Source organism: Panthera uncia (assembly GCF_023721935.1).
Source record: "Panthera uncia isolate 11264 chromosome A3 unlocalized genomic scaffold, Puncia_PCG_1.0 HiC_scaffold_12, whole genome shotgun sequence".
NCBI classification, from domain to species: Eukaryota; Metazoa; Chordata; class Mammalia; order Carnivora; family Felidae; genus Panthera; species Panthera uncia.
In genome coordinates, this window is record NW_026057579.1 from 5,066,044 (window position 1) to 5,093,772 (window position 27,729).

The window sequence follows — 27,729 nt, forward strand, 5'->3', positions numbered from 1 at the left end:
ATTGAGGGTTGAGGCGTGGTGGCTGTAGCTGGCACCCCCTGCAGTAATATGCTCCAGGATTCAAAAATTCCTTAGGAAGAAAAGAGACTCCTGCCCTCCTTGCCTCAACGTGCCCCGCGGCTGTGCCCCAGCGGGCCAAGGCCCATCTGATGCAAATCCGAATCCGCATTCGCATTTCACCGAGGAGTCTTTTGGCCCGAGGGAGTGGAAGGACCTGCTCGGCTGGAACGTTTTTTTTTTTTTTTCTCTCCCTCCCAGGCGACGTCCGATGGGTGTGTCAGGCAGGAGGTGATATTTGACGGGCCGAGGAGCCGGCGAGCTGCTGCGGAGCCAAGGGCACCAGGCATTGGGCGAGAGATGGCCTCCCCGGACCCGCCGCCCGCCACCAGCTACTCCCCGCCCGACGTGCCCCTGGGGGTCTCGCTGTTCCTCACCATCCCCTATGCCTTCTTCTTGCCGGAGCTGGTGAGTGTTGCCTCATGGGCCACCTGCAGAAGGGGAGGGCCTGGGAGAAGCTGGCCGGTGGCTACAGAGCACTCCCTGGAGAAGGGGAACCCGGGCCAGAGTTGATGTGGTCTCCGATCTCCCGCACGACTCAGACTCAGCCCGAACGTCCCTAATCCCTCCCTCTTCTCCTCTGGCTTCTGCAGTATGGGTGGGTTTCCTCCTTCCAAAACAAACCCACCACGGGTGACAAGCAGGCCACTTGGTGATTGGAGGGGCTGGGGTGGGGGGAAGAGCAGGGGGAGGATGCTGCTTAAATATCCTGGGTCCTCAGGAAGGTGTTGGAAATGGATTTTTATATGGTTTCTTTTCAACAATTCCTTGCTTGTTTCGGCTTTTCTAAAGTTCAAAATGGGGGAACTGTTTCCTTCTGAGAGAAGGTCTTCCCGTATTTTCTTAATTGTCTTGTCAGCTGACTTTGAACTTGGACTTGTAGACTCTGCTCAGGAGGTAGCTTTTGACAACATCTGCCATAAAACAGTTGTGTGAGACGCCCTGGTCGCACACTAGAACGTGTCACTGCGTAACTTACTCTCTGAGGTGCCCTACAGCTGAATGGTGGCCCTGATCCCTGCGGGGGGCAGGCTGGGGGGGGGGGGTGGCTCGCGTGTTCCAGTCTGCAGAACTCTGCATACACAGTGTCAGTCAAACTCCAGTCCTCTCTGAGCCGGCTGTCACCGTCCCCTTTCTACTTGTGGGGACACTAAAGTCTAGTGAATAATTCAGGGCAAAGGAGTTTGTTTCGTTTTTTCCAAACACCTTGTGAAATATCTAGCTTATGGGTGATATTTTCTCACCAGCTCTAAATTTGGCAGTGCTGGCCCCAGGCCAGGGAGGGAAAGGTAGAAAGTGGTTCCGGCTTTCAGTCGGACCTGACCAGGACCTGACCAGCCCTCTCGTGTCATCTGCCCGAAAGCTGGGCCTGATCGAGTGACCCCGTGGCAAACTCATTAAAGTGCGCCCATTGATGGCACCAAGAAAGGGAGGGCAGGCAGGGCAGGCCCAGCATTTGGGTGGCTCCAGCTGAGGCCCCACCCAAGAGGCAGGTTTCTGCCAGGCCTGAACCCCGGGGGACATACGTATGGGCATCCTGCCAGACTGATGACATCTTAGTGCTCCTGAAAGTTCTCGGTGCCCGGACCCAGGCGTGTTCCTCACCTCAGAACAACCACATGAACTGCCAGGATCCTGGTTAGTCCACCACTGCATACTGAGAGCATGACTTATGTCAATCTTGCAAGCCCCTGGTACAGGGCCCGCCTTCCCAGGTTCCCTGTCTGCAGGAGGGAGACTCACGAGCACTTCTCCACAGTCAGACTATGCTTGAGGCCGTGACTGTCCTGGGCTGGGACACCAGCATGGGAGACCATCTGACCTTGTCAAGCCGGGGAAGGGTCCAGGCATACCACTCAGGAGGCGGTTTTGGTGTTGGATCTCAAAAGATAGACTGGATTTCCAGGCTGGCGGCCAAGAAAAGGAAAAAGGCTTGGAGTCCAGGAGAGACCAGCAAGGCAGGAGGCTGGAGGGACAGGGCTTACAGAACTAGGGAGAAACCCAGGGGGAAGTGATAGTGAGAGGGGCCTCTCATGGACCCAACCCCATGATGCTGGGCTCCTTATGCTGGTCTCTGGGGCCTTAAGTATCTTAGGGGGTGAGATATCGTCATTGGCTTGATTTTTTTTTTCATTTATTTTTCTGTTGAAGTAACTTTAGACTTACCGCAAAGCTGCGTGAACAGTACAGAGAGTTCCCATATACTCTTTACTCAGCTTCCCTTAAGGTCCATATCTTACCTAATTTAACCATCAAAATCAGGAAATTAGCACTGATACTTTCGTTGCTCAACTGTTCTAATAAACCTCATTCAAATTGTGCTGATTTCCCCACCCATGTCATTTCTCTGGTCCAGGATCCAGTCCAGAATCCCGCATTGCATTTGCTTATCTGATCTCCTTTGTCTCCTTCTGTCTTTGTCTTGACACTTTTGAAGAGTGCTGATCAGTTACTTTGTGAATGTCCTTTCATTCGGCCTTGTCTGATGTTTCTGCATGACAACTTTAGTTTTAATTCACAAGTGATCCTTATTCATCGTGGGAATACTTAGAAAATGCAGAAATAAATATAATTCATATTTATGCGTGTATATATATATACACGCATATATATGTATGCGCATATATATGTATGCGTGTATGTATATATACACGCATATATACATGTATATATATATATATATACACGCATAAATATGGATTTAATGGGGTTATTCTGTACATGCTATTCTGCACCTGCCTCTTCCTTAAATGAGCATTCCAAGCATGAACTACAGAATCAAGTGTGCTTGCCTCATAGTGGGCCAGGGATGGGGAGGTAAATGGGAGAGGACGGAGAAGGTCAAGTTCGTCAGTTGGTTCTGATCCCATTGAGCAGAATACGTGCTGGGCTGGAGAGGAGGGTGAGATCAGCCTAGCAGAAACGCCTCTGTCCCCGGTCACCTGGGCATGCTGCCCACTGCCACACACTGGGGCTGACACCAGAGCACCAGGCCTTGGAGTCCCAGCAGATTCTCAGTCTGGGGGCTTGAGGCATCGTAGACACACATGTGTTTTTCTAAGGACATGAGTCCAGAGGGTGCATTCTAAAACCAGGAGCTCAGGCCAGCAAAAAGGGGCAGAGCAAGTGAAATCCATACCCAGATGCAGATGTGGTCCGTGGTGGGGGTGACCCAGAGTGGAGGTGGTGGTGGTTTCCTAAACACCCACTGTGACATCTGGAGAGCAGGGTCTGTGCCCAGGGCCTTTCCATGGGAATGAGGGGCTCAAAATACAAGGAGAACAGAACTAAGGAGGAGCTCCAATGAGGCCCTGAGCTCTTCCCCTCGGCTCCCCTGAGGCCCCCCTGCCACCCCGGCTGCCAGCAGCAAGCAGTCGGGCTCTTTTGCAGTCATGGCAATGACAAACTAGGGTGGCATAGATTCCAAGAGAATTTTCCATGTTCCCTACCAGCTCTGCACCCAGAGACTGCTTTTACAGGTCTTTGCCTAAGTTGCTTTATCTTACACTCTTTAACATTAAAATGCACATTTGAAAAACATGTATTTTGCAGTAGTTAGAGATTCATAGGCAGTTACAGATATAGCTCAGAGAGGTCTCCCCCAGCTCCCTACGCGCCCCCCCCCCCCCGCCGGTGATTACATCTTTTATAACACTGGTCCCATCAAAACCAGGTAAATGACGTTGGTAAAATATGTCCACACTAATGTGCCGTCTTCTCACGTGTGTAGATTCATGTCAGCACCGCAGTCAAGATACAAAACTGTTCCATCACCACAGAGATCTTCCTCCTGCTTGCTTTTTATAGTCCCCCCAACCCACCCTGTCCTCCCTCACCGTCCCCCCAGAACCCCCGGAAACCACTAATTCCATCGCTATAATTTTGTCATTTCAAGTAAGTTATATAAATAAATGGAGCCATAGAGCATGTGGCCATTACAGATTGGCCTCTTCCATGCCTCAGAACCCTCCTGAGGGGCACCCAAGTTGTGGGGGGTGTGCCAACAGTTCCTTCCTGTGATTGCTCCTAGTGTTCCAGGGCAGGGACATGCCGTGGTTTCTTTAACCATGGACCCATTGAGAAACATTTTAGTCGCTTACTTACAGTGTTTAGCTATTCTAAATAAAGCTGTGTGAACGTTCGCATGCAGGCTTTAGTGTGGATGTTGTTTTTACCTCCCTGGGAGAATGCCCGAGTGTGACTGTTGGGTCGTATCATGAGTGTATGCCTACTTCCTGTTAAGAAACTGACAAACTGTTTTTCCAGAGTGCCTGTACCATTTTACGTCCCCACCAGCGACGGAGGAGACTTTTTTTTTTTTTTTTTTTTAGATTTTAACTTTAAAATTCATGTTTTGTTCGGTTTGCCGTTGAATTCAGATTTCCCATGTGAAAACGATGTTAATTTCAAAATGTGATCTTCGAGGGCGAATCAGTACATTTTAAGGTGAGAACAGACGTGGTGTATTCCATCCGGCTTTCGTTCAGAGAGTGTGTGAGCCAGCTGGTGCCCAAGCGGGGCAGGCTGGCGACCAGGTGACTCACAGCACCACACCCTCCAGCTCCTGATGACCCAGGCCCACCTCTTCAGCATGCACATAGTTGGGGGGGGGGGGGGGGGGAGGCCCTGATTACCTGATTACCTGCCCGGTGTGAGTTGACTCATCTTTTTTACAAGATGACAGGGGGATCCCAAGAGCTGACCCAGGTGACTGTGACCCAGGGAGTGTTCTATGAAACATAGTCCAAGGAAGTCTTTTGATTTTAAACCTTTCACTAGTTAACTTAATTGATTTGATGTTTAACTAATTAAAAAAGAAACAGCTAAGAAGATTTCTGGAGTCAGCCAGTTAAAAGATGAAACAATTCGGACACACTGGTGTTTGATGCGTTCAGCTTCGTATTTCGCTTGCACTGTGGCCAGAGGGAAACACTGTGATACCCCTAGAAGCTCATTCCAGAATCTTCCAGCTGAGAAAGGTCACCTTTATGTCTTGCTTAAACGCAATCCCCAGCTTTACCGTAATTTCAGCCTGCCTCTTCTTTTACTCTGTTTATATGTAAAAGCCTGTCCGAAAACCTGCTGGCCCTCAAGCGGTTTCTGGTCACCTGTGCCGACTGAAGTTACTGCAGAGGCTGAGAGAAGGAGTCAGGGCTCACATCAGGCCTGGCTCAGGGCAGGTGCCCTCCCCTCTGTCGTGACATCCCCTTAAAGCTGGGTTTTCAAAGGGAGAAATCCTTTCCCTTGTTTTTCTGTGCTTCCCTTTCAATTCTCCATACTGTGGGGAGTGTTTACTCAAAAGTAAGCTCAGTTTGCCCATTTTATTTCGTCCTTGTTGCTTCTGTCCCTCCCTTCACCCCCTGCCTCACCCTCATTTGGCCTCCCCCTACCCGCTCCTCTGCAGGATGAGGGGACTAACCACCTCCATGCCCAGGGTGCCACTGATTCCCACCATAATGCCCCAGGAGGCCCCCTGCAAGGGACAACATGGAACAGGGAAGGAGGATTACAGAGTGGGGCTGGGAAAGAGCCAGGCCCTGGGAGGGAAGGACAGGAGGGGCAATCTGGGAAGCGGTCGATGTCAACCTCCCCGAGTTGTTTAGACCCGCTTTAGCCTCCCTGCACCAGTCCCACCCTTACTCTGGAGGCCCCCAGTGTGTTCAGGTTCAGTAAAATAGAGTCATTCAGAACAAGGTGGAGAGCCTGGCTGTGCTACTTAATTGCTGTGAGACCCTGGGCAGATTACTTAACCACTCTGAGCCTCAACAATGGAGAAAGTAACAGCAAAGATCTCGTAAGACAGCCCTGGGGTCTCAGTAAGGACATTCCCAGAAGACAATACCACGTTGCAACCGCTCCAGAAATGTGAGCCCACGTGTTTTATTATTGTTTGTCATCCGGACCTCTTAGTAGAAAGTATGGGTCTCTTGTGAGAAACTTCCAGCTGTGAACCAACAGCTATTTACTGAGATGCTACCACTGCTAAGAAGGTTATTAACAAAGGGTATTTCCCAAGATAGGAAAGAGAGAAAAGCCAGGGTGCACAGCCCCCCATTGCCAAAGGCTCCAGGAACTAGGTAGCCTTTAGGATACGCTGACTCAAGGCAGGGGCTTGGCATTCTTGAACGGTTTGGATTGAGGGATTAGATGTTCGCTTGTTCGGACAAGGACTTCCTGTGACCAGGCAGTTAACAAATACATGCCATCAGGCTGTAAGAAAAGAGGGGACTGCCATACCTCAATGCCACGTAGTCACTCAACAAGTATTTATTGAGCGCCTACTCTGTGCCAAGCATGGGGATATAAAGATGACGAAGAAAGACATGACCCCTGCCTTCTGGAGTTTGATGCCTAATGGGGCAAAGGGAAATTAGCCAAGGAGATCCATAAATGGAGCTCGGCTGTCAGGGTGCAGGAAGAAGCAGAAACCACAGTGGGTACTGCACGCAGAGGGGATTCGACACAGGGACTTGTTTATGCCGTTGTTGAAAAGCTGAAAGAGTAGAAAGGAGATGCTGAGGCAGCCAGAAATAAGCACCCGGAGTGGCTGGAGTCCGGAGAGGGTGGCCAGTGCTCGGACATCCAGAGGAAAACCTGCCCGGCTGGTTCTCAGGCCTCTGAGGAGGGACACGGGGACCTTGGGGTCGGAGCCAACGGCTGCTGCTGCTGCCAGAGTGACAGTGACAGGACCCAGACCAGCCAACAGGAAGCCCCCACCACCCTCCTCCCATCCCAGGCCCCCTCCAGGCCCCCACCAATGCCAGAACCTAGCAAAACTCCAACTTCTAAGGGGGCTGGGAATTGTGGCCTGCAGAGTTCCAGCCCACATCACAGAGCAGACCACACAAGGGCGGGCTTGAGCTGAGAGACCCTTGGAACTAACCGGTATGGTCCACGTCTGCACACGCCCTCCTGCCCAAGTCTGGACTTCCCCCGACCGTCTGGCCATCCCTGAACTGGTGGCCAGTCTCAGTTCAGACAAGACAGGCTCCAAACTGCCGCTGGAAGGTCAGCCCGCCAGGACGATTTCCCTTAACTAGTAGGTGTTTTGAAGGAAATAACTGGGTCCTCTTGCAGAGAGTAGCAAGGCACATTCTGACCTGCTGGAACGCAGGGAACCCCAGATAAGAAGTCTCGTCAATGAGAAGTGCCCCACCTGCTGCCAGCGCCCTTCCAGGAGCTCTTTGCCTAGAGAACTTTCCCCTGGGGCACAGCTGATCTGTGGGAGGCAGAAGAGGTTTCTGGAATGTTGTCCAGATTGGCAAGTGGCAGGAAGCAGGCCCAAGGGCGGGGGGGGGGGGGGGGCCCACACCAGGCTTCCCTGGCCTTTACCCCTCTCATCTCTGCCAGACCCTCCGTTGCCTCGTCCCGTACCTGCCAACCAGCCCTGCCTCTCAGATGTCACCACATGGTCAGATCTTCCCCATCTCGGCCAGAATAGATGTCTGCTTGGGGCTGACGCAGGGCTTGCAACAGAGCCAGCCCATAACTCAGGTTCCACAGCCTTTGAGACACAGACCCCACTCTCCCACCTCAAGCTATACCTAAAAGGTCCAAGGTGGGTCTGAGAGGAGGGCCAGATATCACAAGGGCCCCCAGAGTCTTCTGACCTGTATCAAAAAAGCCCAACTTAGGGGCGCCTGGGCGGCGCAGTCGGTTAAGCATCCGACTTCAGCCAGGTCACGATCTCGCGGTCCGTGAGTTTGAGCCCCGCGTCAGGCTCTGGGCTGATGGCTCGGAGCCTGGAGCCTGTTTCCGATTCTGTGTCTCCCTCTCTCTCTGCCCCTCCCCCGTTCATGCTCTGTCTCTCTCTGTCCCAAAAATAAAAAAATTAAAAAAAAAAATTAAAAAAAAAAAAAAAGCCCAACTCAGCTCCTCCCCTTGGAGGGAATCTCTGAGCTTGGCCTTTTCTGCTTTCCAAGCTGGTCACAGCCCATCCCACCCCCCATGGCCATCTGGACCTTCTCTCTGCCCAGGTGATGCTGGATGGATGTGGGAGGGGGGTGGTACGTCTATTTGAACATCGTCCTCTCTGACACACATTTTTATATAGTCCTTCCTATGTGCCCAGGGGTGGGGGGGTGGGGTGGGGGTGGGGGGGGTGAAAGCAGCAGGGGTAGGAAAGCATCCCAGGGAAGCCCCTCTGCTCTCTGAGGGAGGACGCTCCGGACCTGGAGAATTTCTAGGGCCTGTGAAGGAATGGAGCAGGAAATGGGTGGGGATGAAACAAATGGGTGTTTGTCCCCATTCTGTCCCGGCTCTGGCAGAAATGCCAGTCTGTGGTTGGGCCAGAGTGGCAGGCCCAGAAGGTGTCGGCTGGTACCACTTACATGGTAATCAGGCCCAGGGAGATGAGACTGAGCAGCTAGGGAGTGGAGGGTCTAGCAACCCGCCTCCTGTCTCCTCCTCAACTCGGCAGCATGTACAGCATGCTTTGTGCCAGGCTCCGTGCCCTACACTGGGGACACAAAAACCACAGGGCCGAGTCCTGTATCCAGGAGCTCGGGGCCTGGGGAGGAGGCAGTGGAGAGAGAAAATAACCATGAGGGAGGTCACTCCTCATGATGCACTCGGGGCTTGGCAGTCAAGAGTGGCTTCCTGGAGGAGGTGACCCTGGTCTGGTCCCTGCCCTCAAAGGTCTGGTCATAGACAGGTGGGGGAGGGGGAGCTGAGCAGGAGTCAACCAGGACTAGAGTGAATAGTGATATCACTACGGGTCCTCAGTGCCTGACAAAGAACAGGATCACGGCCATCTTGGACACAAAACATCTGTGGGCTCAGGTGGAGAACCTCCCCTGAGCCCGACTCCTGGGCTCGTCTGGTGACTTTCTGGTAACACGCGAAGGGACGTGAGCTTGACAACCATAGTGGGAGCCAAAGAGAAAGAGACCGAGATTGGAGGAAGCCTGTCCACCAGGCCACCTTGGGGAGCGGGATGCATTTATCTGCTTTTACATCTTTTCCGTACTTTCTAACTTTTCTAAGGTTAAAAAAAGTTTTAAAAAGGGAGGGTAAAAAACATTTTTGCCCTAAAAGTGTGTAGTGTTTTCGTTTTGTTTTGTTTTTTTAAAAGAGACAAGAAGGAAAAGCTCTTTAGACTTTGGATGGGTAAGAATGGTTTTATTACCCTACTTTATGAAAATCTGTACTCCTCGGTCAATAAAAAGCTGGGTCAGTGGGGGGGTGCAGTGGCCCTGGGGGAGGAAGCCAGGAAGGAGGGGAGGAAAGCGGAGGAGGCCCCGCTGACTCACCAGCCCCTCCCCCTGCGGCGGCATCCTGCCCCTCCCAGGCACACACCCCAAGGTAGGCACAGACTTTCCCCAGCCAGCGGCCAGCCCCTCCTTTGCCTTATGGGTACCAAGGCCTCCTTATATGATTTGTTCTGCCAGGAACGGTGGTAGCTGGAGCTCTGGCCGGCACTATTGTTCCTGGAGTGGACCGGATAAGACGTGGGCCCTCACCGGAGGCCAAGGGGCCTGGGCCACAATTTCCTGCTAACCTTAAAGCCACAGAGAAAACTCGCCCTCTGTGAATCAGGATGTAGTGACTCAGTGTTTGGAAGTGTCCTAGGTTAAATTATGGAGCGTTGAACTTCCATACAATGCTAGCTGTGTGCGGGTCCTGGATTCCAGTCCAGACCTGGCACGCTCCTGTGAGTAACTTTGGGAAAGTCGCTTGGCCTCCCAGAACCGGTTTCCTCCCCCCGCCCCGCCGTACGAAGGAGGTAACGATTCTTGCTCAGAAGCTTCACAGGCTGGCAGCCACTGACTCAGGCACGGGAGCTGCCCCATGGGCTGTAGGCAGCACCCACGTGGGCACGGGGGTCTCCGAGCTGGGTGAGGACCGCCCAGGAGCGCCCGGCTCCCCGAGGCAGCCTAGAGGAGGCCAGCGTCACCCAGCTGTGTCTGCCCTGGCTCGACCACACTGAGTTCTAGTCACTGCAGATGTGGGACACTCCAGGACCCCTCCCACCTGTCCCACCCAGGGCTCCTGTCAAGTTTCGTTCCTGCTCCCTTCCTCTCCCAGGCTCACGCGGCCCATATGGGCCCCAGTGTGGCCCTCAGGTCCCCGATGGGCTCCTGCTATGGCAGCCATGCTGTGGACCCAATGTCAAGAGTGTCTGCCCCAGACAGTGCTGTGGAGGAAAAGACTGTGGAAGGGGGTGCGCACCAGCACAGGCAGAGGCCCTTGGCTAGAGGAAGGAAGGCATTCTAGAGCAAAGGTTTCCCCCACACCGACTGGGGCCCACAGAAGAGAGATGTTTTCGTGGCAACCCGGTACACGTGTGTGCAGGTGTGCATGTGTGGTGTATGTGTGTGCAATGAAACAACAGATTCAGGACACTGTTTCCCTTTCCCATGGGTAATGTACTCCTGCTTGCTAGTCCAGCCTACTTAGTCTTTTAATGTTGTTGGCGACGAACTAAGTGGTTTTCACCATGAATCTCAGCCCACGTTTGGAAGTCCCAGGGCTGGGGGCACTGATGGAGGCTCAGCGAGACTGACGAAGAGCGGGGAGAGTCAGGCAGGCTGGGCTTGCAGGGCCATGGCCCGAGTTTGGTCTGCGGGTCACGGGGAGCCAGCAGGGTATTCTAAGAGGGGGGTGGGGTCCCAGGCATCCCAGCTGGTCCTCGGCAGTGCCATGCCAAGGGCTGTCGCCAGCTCAGACTGGCTTGAGCAGAAGGGAACGGACCATGTCACGTTCTGGGAAGTCTCGGCCAGCTGTACCTCTGGGCTGATTCTTTCGCAGCATAGCTGCGTCGCCAGGGCCCAAGCCGTTTCCCTCCACCTCTGTCCTCTTCCGTTTCATAGCTCCAGGCCTGATACCAGACACAGCAATGGCCAGAGCAAGAACAGAAACAGTCTCATCTTGGTCTCCTTAGGCAGGAAGAACCCCTTCCCGGGAGTCCCCTGGTGTCTTCCCCCTGGAAGGGCCAGACTCGGTCACACAAATGTCCCAGCCTGGGCCTGCGATGAGCCTAGTGAATGGTGGAAAGTCACGCCTCCCTGCCCACGCCTCCTACCAGTAAGCCCAGTTGGGAAATTCAAGGATACAAGTTAAACGAAGGCAACCATCTCTGTAACGCTATTTCCTGTGTCATTGTCTGTAACGGGAAAAGCTGGAGACATCCAATGTGCAGGCACAGGGGCCTCATTGAGTAAGTGACATTTTTCAGCTTGATGGAGTGTAATTGTGGCATTGAAAAGTGCAGTCAGTTGTCATTACTGGATTCTCTCTTTGCAAACGTATGTAGTCGCGACAATTTATTCGCAGTCGCTAAACAATACTCACAGCACTCTCCTGGTTATTGGCGGGCCCGTACAGAGCAGCAAAACGTTTGGGTTGTCTGAGGTGCATGTTCCCAGCTGAGGCCGAGCAAGACGCTACCCTGTGCCTTCTTGTCTCAGCTCTCATCCTGTAAACAAGAGTGCTTTCCAAAGTCTGTCTGGGGGCACATCTTTCACATTTTTGCGCTTCTCGTTGGTGATTTTGCTGTTTAAAATAGCCCCTCGGTTCGTGCTGAAGTGCTGTTTAGGGTTTCAGCATGAGAACCCCGTGAGTTGCCTTTCATAGACAATACGTGCTCGACAGGCTTGTAGTGCTGTTGGCCAAGAGTTCAGTGTTAACGACTCAAGAGCATATATTAAATAAGGGGTCTTTACACACACACCTAACGTAAAGCTATGCGTTGAAGCACCTCAAATAAAGGTACGTGTTGATCAGTTGATGAAAATACCGTGACCAGAGATTTTGCAGGAACCTAATGCCTACTTCCCCTGGGAGCAAATGACCCCATGTTCACAGATTCAGTGCTCAGGCCAACTGAATAGAACGAGCTTGCGTACCAAGAATCAATTTTAGTATCAAGCCACATAGCAAAATCCAAAAATATATAAAGGAGAATACAAAATGCATGTCCATCACGATTTCCAGCTTTATAGAAAATACGTACGCGCGAGCACTAGGGCTGGAAGGGGACCTAATATACCAAAAAATTCCTTTGCTGTTAACATCATTTTTTACAATCAGTTTTAAAAAATCTTAGGGTTGAGGGGCGCCTGGGTGGCGCAGTCGGTTAAGCGTCCGACTTCAGCCAGGTCACGATCTCGCGGTCCGTGAGTTCGAGCCCCGCGTCAGGCTCTGGGCTGATGGCTCGGAGCCTGGAGCCTGCTTCCGATTCTGTGTCTCCCTCTCTCTCTCTGCCCCTCCCCCGTTCATGCTCTGTCTCTCTGTGTCCCAAAAATAAAATAAAAAACGTTGAAAAAAAAAAAATCTTAGGGTTGAAAAATAGTAACAGCTCTCCTTCCTGCCACGTGGTTTGGGTTCGAGTCATTACAATCGCCCTGGAGTGAAGGCATTTTGAGTTGATATCACCCCCCCACCCCCCCACCCCCACCCAGGGACGGACACGTGCTCCAGCACAAACACAGTGGGTCTGTCTGAAGGAGGATTTTGCACCAGAATTACGGGGTCCAAAGCACAGCCCCAGGATGAGTTTCGTCTTATTTTTTCCCTTTTAAAGAACGTGCATCAGATAGTTGCACACACCGGCACCTTTCGTGACAGTCCAAGCGTCCCATCACTGGAGGAATGGATGCGCAAACTATGTATGTGGTGTGTTCGTGTTATGGCCTATTATTCGGTCGTTAAAAAGGAAGGAAAGTCTGACACAGGCCGCAACAGGGATTAACCGTGAGGCCATTATGCTCCGTGAAATGAGCCAGTCGCCAAAAGGCAAATCCTGTATGATTCCACTCACATGATGTCCTCAGAGGAGCCAAATTCATAGAGACAAAAGATTAGGACAGGGAAGGGGGAGGGGAGAGGAGCCATCAGTGGGACCAGGAGCCCCCAGCTCGCTTGGCACCGTTCCCTCCTGGGCCTCACTGTCTTCATGTGGGCCTTGTCCTCCCGGCCTGAAGTTTCTGAGGCTTTGTGGTGGAGCCTGCGTTCCCCCAAGTCCCAGGGAAGGGAAAGAGAGGCAGTGCTTCATGAAAATTAAGACAAGCGGTAAGCAAAGGAATGCGGTGCTGGTGGTGAGACCCACCACGCTGAGCTACTGCCCAGCTATGCAGAAAAACCTGCCAGCAGGGTATCGCCCCTGTGCTCCTCCCTGGCTCTCACCCCCTGACCTGCCCTGCCCGAGCCCACACCTCCCGCCTCATCCCGGAGTCCCGGCCTGTGCAATCTGAGACCGTGCATCCTTTCAACTCCTCCTTTGCCGTTCACATGGGGTCATCTCCAGGGTGGTGTCTGTCTTCAGAACCTCTCCATGCATGAAGTTCACCTGCTCTGCCCATCAGGGGCCTCAGGTCCCACGTGCTCTATTTGGGTGGACGGATTCATCCTCCCCAAGAACAGGTGATTCTCCTGTCTCTCCCATTCAAAAGTCTTGACCTTTGAAGCCAGCCTCCATCATCTGGCACAGGGTTTTCTTTCTTGCTTTGTAAATATAAAATTTTTTTTAAATTAGTTTAAACATTCAACACCCTGTCAAGTAGTTCTCCTGGGAGCCTGGGGCACTGGTTGGTTTATTGGGTCTCGTTCCAGAAACATTCTGTGCATCTGCAAACAAATGCACCTACACGCACACATACATTTTCTTCTTTTTCTACAAAAATCATAGCACACTGGGCGCGCTGGTCTGTGCCTTTTACGGTTCTTAGAACTTGTTCCCTTTGGCATACAAAGATTTTTTCATTCTTTTTGAAAGCTGCTGAGTGTTCCGCTGTGCAAACATAATTGCTTTGATTGGTCCTCTCTGGATGCACATTTAAGATGTATCTTATCTTTTCCATAACCAGCAAGGCCCCAATAAACAACTTTGTACTTTCACCATTTTGTTCCTGTGCATTATTTATAGGACAGACTCAAAAAAGTGAAATTATTGGATCAAACAATATGTGTATTTAATGTTTCGATTGATATTGTCAAAATAATACAGCAGTTGATGGCACTGTTACTTAGCCTGGAGATGACAAGGGATTTCAACCTGGGAGCTGCAGGTGGGCTTTGAGGGTCTGCGAGTCCCCAGATTTGTAGACAAAAGACGTGCGTGTACATAGGTACATTTTTCTAGATGACCGAAACTTCCATCGACTCCTCAGAAGGATGTGTGTCCCCTAAATGTTCTCTCACTCACCCAGCTGGTGGTTCTCCCGTCTCCCCCAGAAGTGAACTTCCCCTCCCTCAGCAAGACTGGCCCTGAACATTCCCTCCTCTGGCTCCTTGTCGGGGAACATTCCCTCCGGTCTTCTGTGCCATTCCAAATGGTTATGGCTAACATGGCCAACAGTGGTTACTGCACGCTCACCGTGTGCTAGGGAGACTTAGCTAGTTCTCACGAGAATCCGATGAGAGAGGCGATCCCCACCTCCTCTGTTTGATGGACAAGTGCATGAAAGTACAGATGAGTCAAATAACCTGCCGAGCAGGCAGAGCTTGAATTGGAACCCAGGAGGAAGGATGCTGCGTCCATAAACAGGGTGGGTCAGACAGGAAACAAAGAGAGAGGCTCCCAGGGTTCTCAGGTCCTAACTGCACCACCTGGGGAACTTTTCACAATGGGCTCAGTCAGAATCTCTGGGGCAGGACCTAGACCCTGGGGATTTCTCAGAGTCCCCAGATGGACTTTCAAAGACCCCAGGAGTAACAGGACTCAGAGGGGAAGCCCCAGGCATCCACATATTTTAGAATCTCCTTGCCTCTACACCATACTTTTTGTTGCTTTTTTTCCTTTTTTAAGCAGCAATCACAATAATAAACATTGGGGGGGGGAGGGTATAACGATGGGCACAGCTGCCTTCCGAAATAATAAGCATCCTCCCCCCCCAAAATGACCCCCAAAGGGGGCTTTTCTGAAAGTATTTTTTCAACTCACAGACTTCAGTTTAGTTGCTGTATTTCAACCCACAGCCGTTATCCTTATCTGAAGCTCAGATTGTCCTATCAAATTGTCAACAAGACCCTTCTGAATCCTCCTGACCTAACCCCTGGTGCCTTTGAAAGTTTTCTCACTCTGTGGTGTGATGAGATGCTCGGAGTCCAACTTCTCTGCCTCCCTTCAGATTTCGGTTCAGCCTTTGCAGAATGCATAGACGAGTAATCTGTGTCCGTTCGTAAGAAACAGACTCTGAACAAAGTCGTACTTGAAATCCACTCGATCACAATATCTTACTATGATAAAATATTCTTCCACTGTGAGGGCCAGCCCCAGACATCTAAAAATATCTCCTGCTCTTGGGAAAATACAAACTGAAGGTTCAAATAAGAGAGCAGTTTAGCCTGCCAAGAAAATTTGGAAAGCTAAATATAGATTTAAAAAAAAAAAAAAAAGTAAAGACAAATACTCGAAACTGGCTTACCTATAAAGAATCCAATCTAGACTGCTTGAGGCAGAAACGAGGTAAGAAAGACTGGGTTTAAATTCGCCCGGAGTTTGTCCTTGGCCCTGGTCCTTTCTTCTGTCCAGAAGGTAGAGGGTGGGGAAATAAAAAATAACATTCCCCTTCATGACATTGATTATGCAACACTAAAGCCATTTCAAGAAGATTCTCAGGCAAGTTGAGTAGATACCCAAGCCCTCAGAGGCCCCTGCCCTCAGGCGTAAACTCTGGTTGCCAGAAGAGATCCAGAGCTGTCCTACCCCATGTCCTGTGTGACCTCAGGTCTCAGTCCCCTCCAATACGGCACCACCTCACACACTGTGGGGAGAACTTAGTGTGACGTGTAAATAATGTGCATCTGGCAGCGTTCGCCCAGGGCAAGCCTCTGATGGCGGGGGGGGGGGGGGGCCCTCTGCAGGCACTGATAGGCACAGTGGGGCTCAGGCACTCTGGCACACCCCCCAGGTCTGGCAGAGGCGAACTGGCAATAAGCAGTGTCAGGTATGAAGTGGCAGTTCTCTGGTCTCAGGAAGTCCAAGGAGTTCGAACTGCTGTGTAGACTAACCAAGGCTATCTAAGCAAATGCATCTTATCAACTGTAAAGCACCTGATGAACATGGAGTGTCATCATTGATTCATTCTGAAGGATGATCTTTGACCCCATGCCCACCCACCTTGTATTAGGGCCTGTGCTGGGCACCAGGAATACAGCGGTGAATGGCACACAGCATGCTCTGCCTTCCAAGGTCTAAAATGAGTCTAAAATTTGACGAGCTCCGGTGCGGTCACTGAGTCCCAAACACCATTGCCACTAGCAGCTAGCATCGTTTGGGTGTTGACAGGGTGCCAGCATTTTTATGCACTTCCCAAGTCTCGGTGGGGAGGATGCTTAGCAGGTGCCCCAAAGCACCAGCAGACCCCTGTCACTGAGATCAACATGCAGGAGCCCAGTTCAAGGGGGACAGCGGCTTTTGTCCTTCAACGCCCCCTCTTCAGGACACGCTAACCAACTTACTCACAGGTGGTTCCAGGCTCAACCTAAGACTTGCAAAATTCACATGGACACTGACTATTGAGATCTGGGGAAATGTGCTCCCAGAGCTGGTCTTTACGTGAAGGTGAAGCTTCTGAATGTGTTGTCCAGCCCAGTAAGAGCCTTGTTTGTGGTCACCTTCCTAATCTGTTTTGGCTTCTCCATTCCTGTTCCTTTTCTCTCCTTAAGGGCTCATAAATTCTCTATAAATCCAAAAGTGCTTTTCCTCTCCAGAATAACAGCAGTGGAAGCCTCATCAGGGACAGTGGACATATCCATGTCTATGTTTGGCTTACTTGTAAGGTGAGACCTGCTCGTCCCAGGAAGCCAGGGGTATGTTATGAAAATGAGAACTGAAAGTTGCATATCTTTCAGTTCACCTAGACAGAAATAACTGGACTCGTTTAATCCAGAAGTTCTCTAATAGCATCATTCAGAAGTGAGCTACTCCCACAGTCATTCACAACCAGAATTCACCAAACATAGGAGGGAAAAAATGAACAGGAATGAAAGTTAACAGAAGCCACAAACTGCAGAATCAGGCACCAAAACTGAGGAAATGGAATTATCAGGTATCGAATATGAAATTAACGCCAAGCAAAAGTAGTACAAAGATACCCACGCTTCAACACAAACTGCAGAACTTCAAAGACAGAAGACGTGGAACCATTGAGAAAATATCTTAGAAGTGTGGAGAGGAAATAATTGTCAGGGTGAAAAATAAGAATATTTTCTGACAAATCAAACTGACTACTACCAACTGACCTTTCCCAAAGATACTACTAATGATTGTACTGCAGAAAGAAAGTGGTCCCAGAAAGACTATCTTCATGACCCAAGGTAGGAAAGGATTTGTTAAACTTGACCAAAGAAGCACAGTCTATAAAGGAAAAGGTGAGCATATTCAATTACATTAAAATTAAGAACTCTGTTCATCAAAAGGCATCATAAAAATGTGCGAAACATGTGCTCGAGGAATATATTTGCAATAATTCGCACAGCCAACAAGATCCACGCTATTAGAAAGAGTTACTATGAATCAGTAAGAAAAACAAACCCATAAGAAGTTTGGAACCAATAAAAAAACAATTAAAAATTTTACAGAAGATGAAATGTATGCACGTAAGCTCAATCTTATTTGTAATCATAAAAATTAAAACCTAATGAGATACACAGAAGATTCCAAGGAATCTACCAAACAACTTCTTCGAGTAAGTGAATTTAGCAACTTGCAGGATACAATGTTAACACACAAAATAAACAGTCATGTTTGTATTACTAGCATTGAACAACTGGGAAATGAAGTTTTTATTTTTTTAAGTTTATTTATTTATTTTGAGAGAGAGAGAAAGAGAGTGAATGCAAGCAGAGAAAGAGAGAGAGAGAAAGAGACAGAGAGAGAGTCCCAAGCATGCTCCAGCTGTCAGTGCAGAGCCCAACACAGAGCTTGATCCCACAAACCACAAGATCATGATGTGAGCTGAAATCGAGAGTCAGGAACCTAACTTACTGTGCCACCCAGGTGCCCCAGGAAATGAAATTTTTAAAAAAGCAATACTGGGGCGCCTGGGTGGCTCGGTCGGTTGAGCGTCCGACTTCGGCTCAGGTCATGATCTCACAGTCTGTGAGTTCGAGCCCTGCGTCGGGCTCTGTGCTGACAGCTCAGAGCCCAGAGCCTGTTTCGGATTCTGTGTCTCCCTCTCTCTCTGCCCCTCCCCCGTTCATGCTCTGTCTCTCTCTGTCTCAAAAATAAATAAACGTTAAAAAAATTAAAAAAAAAAAGCAATACTATCTACAATAGCTCCCCCCAAATAAAATACTGAGGCATAAATATAAGGAAGTGTGTACAGTATCTGTATGCTAAAAACTACAAACTATTGATAAAAGAAGACAAAGAAATGTCAATAATTGGAGAGGCATACCATGTTCATGGATTGGAAAACTCATCATAGTAAAGATGTCAATTCTCCTCCAAATTGATCCATAAATTTAACACAAAGCCCCAGAAGATACTGTAGATTTTGACAATCTGCTTCTAAAATTGTGTGGAAGGCAACAGAACTAGGGAAAGGGATGAGTTATCTCCTGAGATGAGCAGAAATGTGAGCTACCTGCACTGATAACTCTTTCTGATTACTGTAACTTTACGCAAAGTTTTAAATCTGGTGGTGTGCTTCCTCCATACCTCAAATATGGGAGCCATCCTTGGCTCTGTCTCTTCATCACTCTAAATCTCCAGTGGTCTCATAGTCCAGCACATTTTTAAAAATTATTTTATTGCTTTATAAAAGAAAAAAATTTCCCACCATGCAGTGTGAGAAGTAGAACATTATCACTTGTTACACTCATTCCCAAACCCATCACTCTCTCCCTCAGAAGGGTCATTCTCAGAAGGTGCAGAGATGAGTGGGTTCTGAGGGAATTAGGACGTGGCAATGAGTTCAGATTTTGTAACTGTTGGATTTGAGGATCTTGAGGGGGCAAAGACAGGCCTGGGGTGGGGCAAATGAGATGCTCAGGATGCAAAATTTAATAAGGCGCTCATTCCCGGGATCCTGCAAGTACAAAGCTGGCCCCTGCTATGAAACATCTGAGTAGAGACATCCAGTGGCAAGTGGATGTGTGGGACTGAAGACCTGTAATTGCCAACCTATACGATGCTTAGAAGCATAGATTTAACAGGAGTGAAGAGAGGGAGAACCAAGGAGGCTCACAAGGATATTCTAAGGAGAACCCAGGAAGGAGAGGAGCACAGAAACTGAGACAAACCAATAGCAAAACTACTTGGTGCTCATGTTGACCCTTTCCCTCAGGCCTCTCCTCTAACTGAACATGCTGTTTAGTGGACATTTATTTCTTTCCCTGGACTCACTAACATGGGTATAAACCCAGGCTAAAAGCAAACAAAGGCAGAGTCCATAGAAAAGATTTGGTTTCTCCACCAAGAGGATAATAAAAGGTTGGACAGAGTTGAGAGATGATTAAACTGGAATAGTATTGCCCAACTGCTATCTGACCACAGGGTGTCAGATACTATAACCCAGGGGCCCAAGCTAAATGCACACAGGGCCAGGCAGGCATGGTGAGTGAGTAAAGGGAACCAGGAGAAGGAGAGCACTATTCCACAGAGAAAGTGAGCAACATAAAACGTGCGACATGGGGCGCCTGGGTGGCGCAGTCGGTTAAGCGTCCGACTTCAGCCAGGTCACGATCTCGCGGTCCGTGAGTTCGAGCCCCGCGTCAGGCTCTGGGCTGATGGCTCGGAGCCTGGAGCCTGTTTCCGATTCTGTGTCTCCCTCTCTCTCTCTGCCCCTCCCCTGTTCATGCTCTGTCTCTCTCTGTCCCAAAAATAAATAAAAAACGTTGGAAAAAAAAAAAAAGTGCGACACAAGGGCGTGGAGTTGGGGGTGAAGGGGATGCGGTCCACTGAGGACTCTGGGTCCTTTTTAAAGAAACAGTCACAACTCATTTCAGCCTCTTCTGGCTTGGGAATGTGTTCAACTGTGGCTAGAACTATAGACTTCTCAAGAAATGTCTAAAATCAAAATTTTTCTTGTGAAATATCCTGTTTTAAATGTTGGCAACTTATTCAGAAATGTATGTAACGGCTGTATATGTCAACACTGTTTGGGCCAAGAAGACACATCCACAAACCAAACTGCCCAAGTCCCTCCACTGGTGACCTCAGTGTTAACCACTTGAGTTTTCTAACAAAGTCTACTCTTGCTCGGGGCCAGCCTTCCTTCCCCATTTCCCTCTTGCTTCCCCCCTAACTTCATCTGCAGAGCTTGTAACCGGAGACAGAGGAGAAGAGGGATGCCCTGCAAAGGGAACTATGCCCGACACAAGCAAATGAAGGTTCTTGTTTTATTTTTTTTTCTTACAGATATTTGGGTGCTGGGTCTGGATGCTGGTAGCTGCCACCCAGGTAGCAAACGCCTTGCTACAAGGATGGGTGATATATGTCTCACTCACCTCTTTTCTCATCTCCCTGATGTTCCTGTTGTCTTACTTGTTTGGATTTTACAAAAGATATGAGTCCTGGCGAGTCCTGGTAAGAACCAGAGAGGGTGACCCAAGCCCTTGGATTCCTCCTGATGTCTGTCCTGGGTATTGTGAGGACAAAGGGCCTTCTGGGTGGGGAAGGAGAAAGGCTGAGAAGGTAAATGACTTCATTGCTCCATGGAGAAGGTGAGGACTGTTTTTTTTTTAATTTTTTTTTTTAACATTTATTTATTTTTGAGACAGAGAGAGACAGAGCATGAACAGGGGAGGGGCAGAGAGAGAGGGAGACACAGAATCTGAAACAGGCTCCAGGCTCTGAGCTGTCAGCACAGAGCCCGACGCAGGGCTCGAACTCACGGATCGTGAGATCATGACCTGAGCCGAAGTCGGACGCTTAACCGACCAAGCCACCCAGGCGCCCCAAGTGAGGACTGTTAAAAAGGGGGATCCCCCCCACTTCAAAAACGGTGTACATAAGTAAGGCATGAAGAATGACTAATTACAATCATTTCAGATGGCATTTGAAAAGCAGAGACCAGGGACCAGAGGCCTTTTCAGGGCTGGGTCACTATGGATCCAAGACTTTTTCATCTTCACAGGTTTACTATTTTTTTTAACGTTTATTTATTTTTGAGAGAGAGGTAGAGCGCATATGAGAGCAGGGAAAGGGCAGGGGAGAGGCAGAGAGGGGAGACAGAGGATCCAAAATGGGCTCCACACAAACAGCAGAGAGCCCGATATGGGGCTTGAACTCATGAACCGTGAGATCATGACCTGAGCTGAAATCAAGAGGTGGACGCTTAACTGACGGAGCCACCCGGTGCCCTTTCCTGTGTTTACTATTAAGCCAGAATGAAAGCATTTCTCTGCCACAGCAAATTTTTCATTGTATTCCCCTCCATCGTCTTCCTTGTTAGGAATATACATATTCTATATAAAGCACATTCTGACGCGTTTCCCTTTAAATTTTATTTATGGTGAAATCATGGGAGCAGCATTAAAGGAAATGATAGTAGGAAAAAAAATCACCCAATCCCATGGTGCTCTCACAAACACTGGGTGCATTCTCCTATATTCCTTGCAAATGTTATGTAAAATGTATATATAATCACACTGAACCAATCATTTTGGATGTCAGTTCTTTCATTAATATTATGTCATTACATTGTTTTCATGTCACATCATCTTGATAACCATTTAAAATTTTTTTTTTGTTTTGGGGCTCCTGGGTGGCTCAGTCGGCTGAATGTCCAAGTTCGGCTCAGGTCATGATCTCACAGTTCATGAGTTCAAGCCCCATGTCAGGCTCTGTGCTGACAGCTCAGAGCCTGGAGCCTGCTTCGGATTCTGTGTCTCCCTCTCTCTCTGCCCCTCTCTCACTCGTGCTCTGTCTCTTTCTCTCTCTCAAAAACAAATACACATTTAAAATAAAATAAAATAAAATAAAATAAAATAAAATAAAATTTTTCTGTATTGAACAATTTAGGACATATACGAAAGTAGGGACCATTATATTATGGACCCTCAAGTAACCATAACCCAGATTCCTACACTACTAAGTGTTAAACACGCTTGCAGCTCCTAGCCTTTTTTTTTTTTTCTCCTGAAGAATTTTAAAGCAAATCCAAAAGATGTCACTCCATTCTATACATTTCAGTCTGCCTCCAAAGAAACATGCAAACTTCCTTACGTTACGACACTTACATAAAGTTATTAACAATAATTCCTCGGTATCATCTAAGACCCAGACTGTATGCAGATTCACCCGATTACACCTGAAATGTCTTTTTACAGTTGGCCGGTTCGATCAGGATCCTCCCAGGGGCCGTGCGTTGCACTTGGTAGTGAGGGTTCTTGGGTACCTTTAACCTCCAATGGCTCTCCCTGCCAGGGACGCTGTTGAAGAAAGCGGGTCAGCTGTCCTACAGAAGGTCCAACCTTTTGGGTTTGTCTGTTTGTTTCTTCCTGGTGAGATGTGACTTGGTCCTCCAAGTCCCTGCAGTGAAGATGGGTTCACACCTTTCTGGAAACAACATTCCGTTAAGTGGGTTCCAGTCGTATCACATGTGGCAACGGGTGGCCCCTCTTCCACTGTGACAGGCTCACCCATCAGCTTTTCCCCTGATACTTTTTTTTCGTCTCCTAATAAGTTTTCCTGAGTTGCATATCTCATTAGGGGTTGCAAAATGCCAATTCGCCTGTGACAACATTCCTTCCAGAACTGATAACCATTTAAAAAAAATTTTTTTTTCTTTTTTTAAACGTTTTTTCATTCTTACTTTTGAGACAGAGAGAGACAGAGCATGAATGGGGGAGGGTCAGAGAGAGAGGGAGACACAGAATCGGAAGCAGGCTCCAGGCTCTGAGCTGTCAGCACAGAGCCCGAGGCGGGGCTCGAACTCACGGACCGCGAGATCGTGACCTGACCCGAAGTCGGACGCTCAACTGACTGAGCCACCCAGGTGCCCCCGTTGCCGTTTATGAATCCACTATTGTTCACCAGAAACCCTGCGAAAGAAAAAAGCAGGAGCCGGAGGAGCAGGCTTGTCTCGTTTGCCCCCTCCGCCCGGCTGTGTGGTCAGAGAGGGAAGTGTGCACCTGCGTAAGTGCCCGCATGACGGTGGCCGTGGCCTCTCCTCTTCCTTTCCAGGACAGCCTGTACCACGGCACCACTGGCATCCTGTACATGAGTGCCGCTGTCTTACAAGCACATGCCACCATCGTTTCTGAGACCGCGGACCTGAGGAACTACTACATAAACACCGCAGCCTCGGTGAGTGCCGAGCAGAACACGGAGCCACTGGTGGGGAGCACATCGAAGGGGGCTTAATTCTGTCTGCTGTGGAATGGGGGGCCCTGAGCCTCAGACTGAAGGGGGCTTGGAGGAAAGGAGATGTGTGTGTGTATGTGTCTGTGTGCGTCTGTGTCTCTGTGTGTGCTGTGTGTGTGTGTGTCTGCACGAGCTCAGGGGGTACCAAGCCCAAGTTCAGCTGCCATCTCACGTCTTCTGCTTCCCCACCCAGCCTTGCCCTCAGAATTCTTTTCTCTAAAACCCAAGCCGGAGCACATTTCTCTCTTCCATGGGAAGAATTTCCACGGCTTGTGGAAAGGAACCCCAATTCCTCAGCGTGGCTGAACCGTTCCAGTGTCCTTTTATTTCAATGACAGAAGTCCACAGGGCTAACGCGTTGGCTGATAGAACCCAGGGCCAGGTGGCCCGGCCAGTCGTGGGAAGAGCAGGACCCCCAAGACCTTAGGTCCACTAGGACCAGAGACAGCCAGCGCTGCTTGCCTTTCTCCCTTTGTGGAATGGCGCCCTCACATGGCCGCTTGATCACAGCCAGCAGCTTCCTCCTCTGGCGGCCTAACTTTCCTCAATCCTGCCTCCAACACTTCTTAGAAAGGGCCTAACACCCAGGCTGGGTGAGAGCCCAACACCGACCGGTTGCTGTTAGCAGAAAGTTCCAGGCCTGGGTCAGTCTGGGGACTCCTGCAAGGATCAGATGGCTGGAGGAAAGGGTGTTGGCATGGAGTGTTATTCCCAATTGTAAGAATGGGGTGCCCGACAAGCACTAGGTGTTTCCAGCCTGTCTGCCTCCTTTCCCTCTTCCTCAAACAATTTTAAGTCCCTGAAACTCCCAACTAACGCCAACGCCCACACACCACCCTTCCACGGTCTGGCTCGGCACCCTCTGACCTCTCTCCCCTGCTCACTCTCGGCCAGCTGCTCCAACAACCTGGCCTCCTCGCTGCTCCCTGACCACACAGAGCCTGGCTCTCGCCTCCACCCCGACAGGGACGCCCTTGCTCCAAATCTCTCACCTCCTTCTGCTCCTTTCTCACATATCACCTTTTCGGGAAGGCTTGCCTTTCCCCCTCCCCAGCGGGCCCTGTATTTTCTCTGCTTTATTTTCTCCTGGGCACTTATCCCCACCAAACCAGCTACTCTACTGGTTCAGCTTGCTTCTTTTCTTTCTTTCTTTCTTTTTTTTATTTTAATTTTTTAACACTTGTTTACTTTTTGAGAGACCAAGAGAGACAGAGTGTGAGCAGGGAAAGGGCAGAGAGAGAGGGAGTCACAGACCCCAAAGCAGGCTCCAGGCTCCGAGCTGTCAGCACAGAGCTCGACGCGGGGCTTGAACTCGTGAACTGCGAGAGCATGACCCGAGCGGAAGTCAGATGCTCAACCAACTGAGCCACGCAGGTGCCCCAATCTTGCTTATTTTCTGCTTCTGCCACGGGAATGTGAGCGCCGTGAGGATAGGAATTTTTGAATGTTTTGTGCGCTGTTATAGCTACTGTCATTTTTGAAGTATAGCAGGTGCCTGAAAGGTATTTGCTAAATGAATGAGTGAAGGAAGGAACGAGAACAGGGTGTGAGTGGACAGTGGGGCAAAGCGAAGCTGGAATGGCCAGCCGGGCCTGGAAGGCCTGTCAAGGGCAATGGCCTCCATCTTGAGAAGCAAGGACTCACCACACAGTTTCAACCACATGAGGGGAGCAGCACGATCACATCTTCCTCTTGGGACAGATCAGAGGGGAAGAGTGAGCAGAAGTGGGCAAGTCGAGGCCACGAAGGATGATGGCAGCCAAGACAAGGGAGAAGTGGGCGTACCAAGAGATAGGCAGGCAGTACGCGCAGATGAGTTTGGGGATGGCTTTGGACGTGGTGGTGGGAGAAGGGAGGAGTCAGGCTGGTGTCTGGCTTGGGCAGCGGGAGGAGGTGAGGGTCCTGGAGCCCATTAAGCTCGTGAGGCTACAGAGATCTCAGGAGTCCAGTCCGGACCCAGGTGCAAGAGGGGTGGGGGCGGCCGTCTGGCCATGACTAACACGGAACCTCTCGTCTTCTGCCAGTTCTTCGCCTTTATGACCACCCTGCTCTACATTCTCCATGCCTTCAGCATCTATTACCACTGAAGAATCGGGGAGCCGTGCTGAAGGGAGAAATGCCCTGTGAACACCTGGGTGATCGGCTCCCAAAAGTAGTTTTCAACATCCACCATCTGGATGGTAAACGGAAGATCAACAAAAACATCGATGGGATGGACAGGCCAGCTTTTCAGGCTGAGTGACCAGATCGCACTCTGGCGCGTCTGTTTGGACGTTGTAACTCGTTATGGTGAATATGCAAAGGCTGGGGGAGGGGGTGGTTTGCTTGTGTGTCTGTTTGGCTTGGCTTTTGCCTGGGAAGGTAACTGTCTCATCTGACAAAGAACCTCGCTCTATTGGAAAACTGATATCCGCAGCCCTCGCCGCCATTGAGAATCCCACATCTGCCATCGTCACGCCTGTTTGGGGACTCCGCCCCAGCACTGAGTGAGGTTCCCTAGAGCAGGTTCACGGGGACGTTCAGTCTCGTTTTCTTAAAATCAAAATGGTGCTGTCAGTGCCTTCAGATCTGAAGATCCACAGACCTTGCAAGTTTGCATGACTCTGCCTTTGCTTTGGAGCTGTGGTCCAAACCCGCCCTCCTTGCCCTCCCCCCCCCACCAGGGAAGCTGACAGGGACGAGCCACACTGAGCCCCCACTCCACTCCCCCTTCCCTTTCCTCCCCATCTTCATAAAAGCAACGTTGAGGGTAGATTTGTGGGGAGAAATAAGTGACTGACTCTATAGTTATACAGTAAGACCTGGCAGAGGGGAAGGAGGGTGGGTCCTGCTTCTATTTCCCCGTAATCAGGCTGTCAGAAAACTTCCAGGCCACAGGACACCTGTGCCAGAGATCCAGAAACTCACCCCTAAGGACTAGAAGCCACCTTCTCCCTCAGGAAAGACCATCAAGGAAGGAGGCAGAACATTCCACGCAAGGATTCTCCTGTGGGCTTCTGTCCCACCTCGTGGGACATCTCAGGAGGCAGGAAAGGACCCCATGCCGGGGTCTCTGTTCTTCCACATGCACCTGTTCCCCCTGCGTCCCCTTGACTGGGGCCAGCAGGGGCCTCATGCAGCAAAGACATTGGTGATTTGGGGGCATTCTCAAAGAAAAGGCTGGCGTTATGCACACAGACACATAAAATCGAGGTGCTGTTTTCAAAGTGAGTGTTTTCCCGAAGAAAGCTGTGCTCGCAGACATATCTTCGTCTGCGCAGGGGTCCAAGCCCCGTCCTCTGTCTCTGCACTGGGTTTCCTGACCCAGGCGAGTCGGGCACAGCCCCATAACTGCATGTGTCTGCTATGGTTTTGACATGAAATAAATTATTACGTGAAAGGGACTAGTCTTAGCCAATTCCAGGACTTACAGTTTTGTACCAACTTTTTTCTGCCCCTGGGGGTGGGGGGTGGGGACAGGGAGCCACCAAAGAGAACTCTCTGGCTGCAAAATCCGGCATCGTTGACCACTCCCTTTCTCACCACGGTGATTATCTTGAAAAGCCACCATTTATCTCTCACTTTGTTGCCTGGGGTGATTACTGTTCAATATTTACTGAGTAGCCGTATCCAAATAAAAGCTGTTTGTACAGTAAAAAATACTGATGGTCACTTTCGTGACGTTAGCAGCTGGGACCGGCCGCCATCGCACACATCCATTCCACACCCGGCCTTGCTTCTGGGGCCGCTGAAAGGGAGGCCCAGCTCGTCTCCAGGGCTTGGGGCTCATGTCATTCCAACTTCTGTAAGGACAGCTCAAGAGCAAGTTCCAGAAACTAAACCCACAGCTTGGGCAAAGCTGGGGGTGCACTAGCTCGGCCTGGGCGGTGAAGAGGCCACCAAAAGCAGAGTGGACCCCTCACCCAGCCCTCTGCCTCATGTTCCCACTCTCCCTGATGGAGTGCTGCTTTTCCCCCTTGCCACACTGCCAAGCACCCCATCCATGACAGACACTGGACATGGCCCTGAGCCCCGCTCCCCCAAGTTCACCAGCAGCAGCCGCAGGGCCCAGCTTGCCACCACCTTCCAGCCTTAGGGGGCGGCTCTCCTGTCTGTGAGGGGTCTCCCCAAGCTCAGAGACCCACCGGTCCCTCTTCACTGGGTATCGCGGGACCTGGGTCCCCAGAGCCAGGCACTGCCTCCAGGAACATTCGGCCAGTCCTCCAGCCACGGATCAAATTCTGTCCCTCCCTGCCCCCAAATCCTTTACTACTGTCAAAAATAAAGTCCAAGACCCTTGGGAAGTGGCTGCCTAGGCCCTAAATGCAGGTGTCTTACCCCATGTCCAGCTGCTCCCCTGCCCTACCCCAGCCCAGCGCTACTGTGTCAGAAGAGCTACTGTGACCGGCTCAGTCCTGCCTCCATGCATGTGCTGGACA

At 50.3% G+C, this 27,729-nt stretch overlaps 1 protein-coding gene across 1 annotated transcript; it reads left to right on the forward strand.

Moving 5' to 3' along the window:
* MALL (mal, T cell differentiation protein like) lies at positions 1-27,015 on the forward strand. Its single transcript, XM_049652188.1, has 4 exons — positions 1-465; positions 20,363-20,530; positions 23,132-23,254; positions 25,336-27,015. Exons 1-4 carry the CDS (start codon positions 358-360, stop codon positions 25,396-25,398), a joined length of 462 nt encoding a protein of 153 aa, XP_049508145.1. The 5' UTR covers positions 1-357; the 3' UTR covers positions 25,399-27,015.
* Positions 27,016-27,729: the final 714 nt, after the last annotated feature.

Coding starts and splice junctions, on each gene's coding strand:
- MALL (XM_049652188.1), top strand. CDS start 358: ATGGCCTCCCCGGACCCGCCGCCCGCCACCAGCTACTCCCCGCCCGAC. Junction 20,531..23,131: donor ATGAGTCCTGGCGAGTCCTG/GTAAGAACCAGA, acceptor CTTCCTTTCCAG/GACAGCCTGTACCACGGCAC. Junction 23,255..25,335: donor ACATAAACACCGCAGCCTCG/GTGAGTGCCGAG, acceptor GTCTTCTGCCAG/TTCTTCGCCTTTATGACCAC.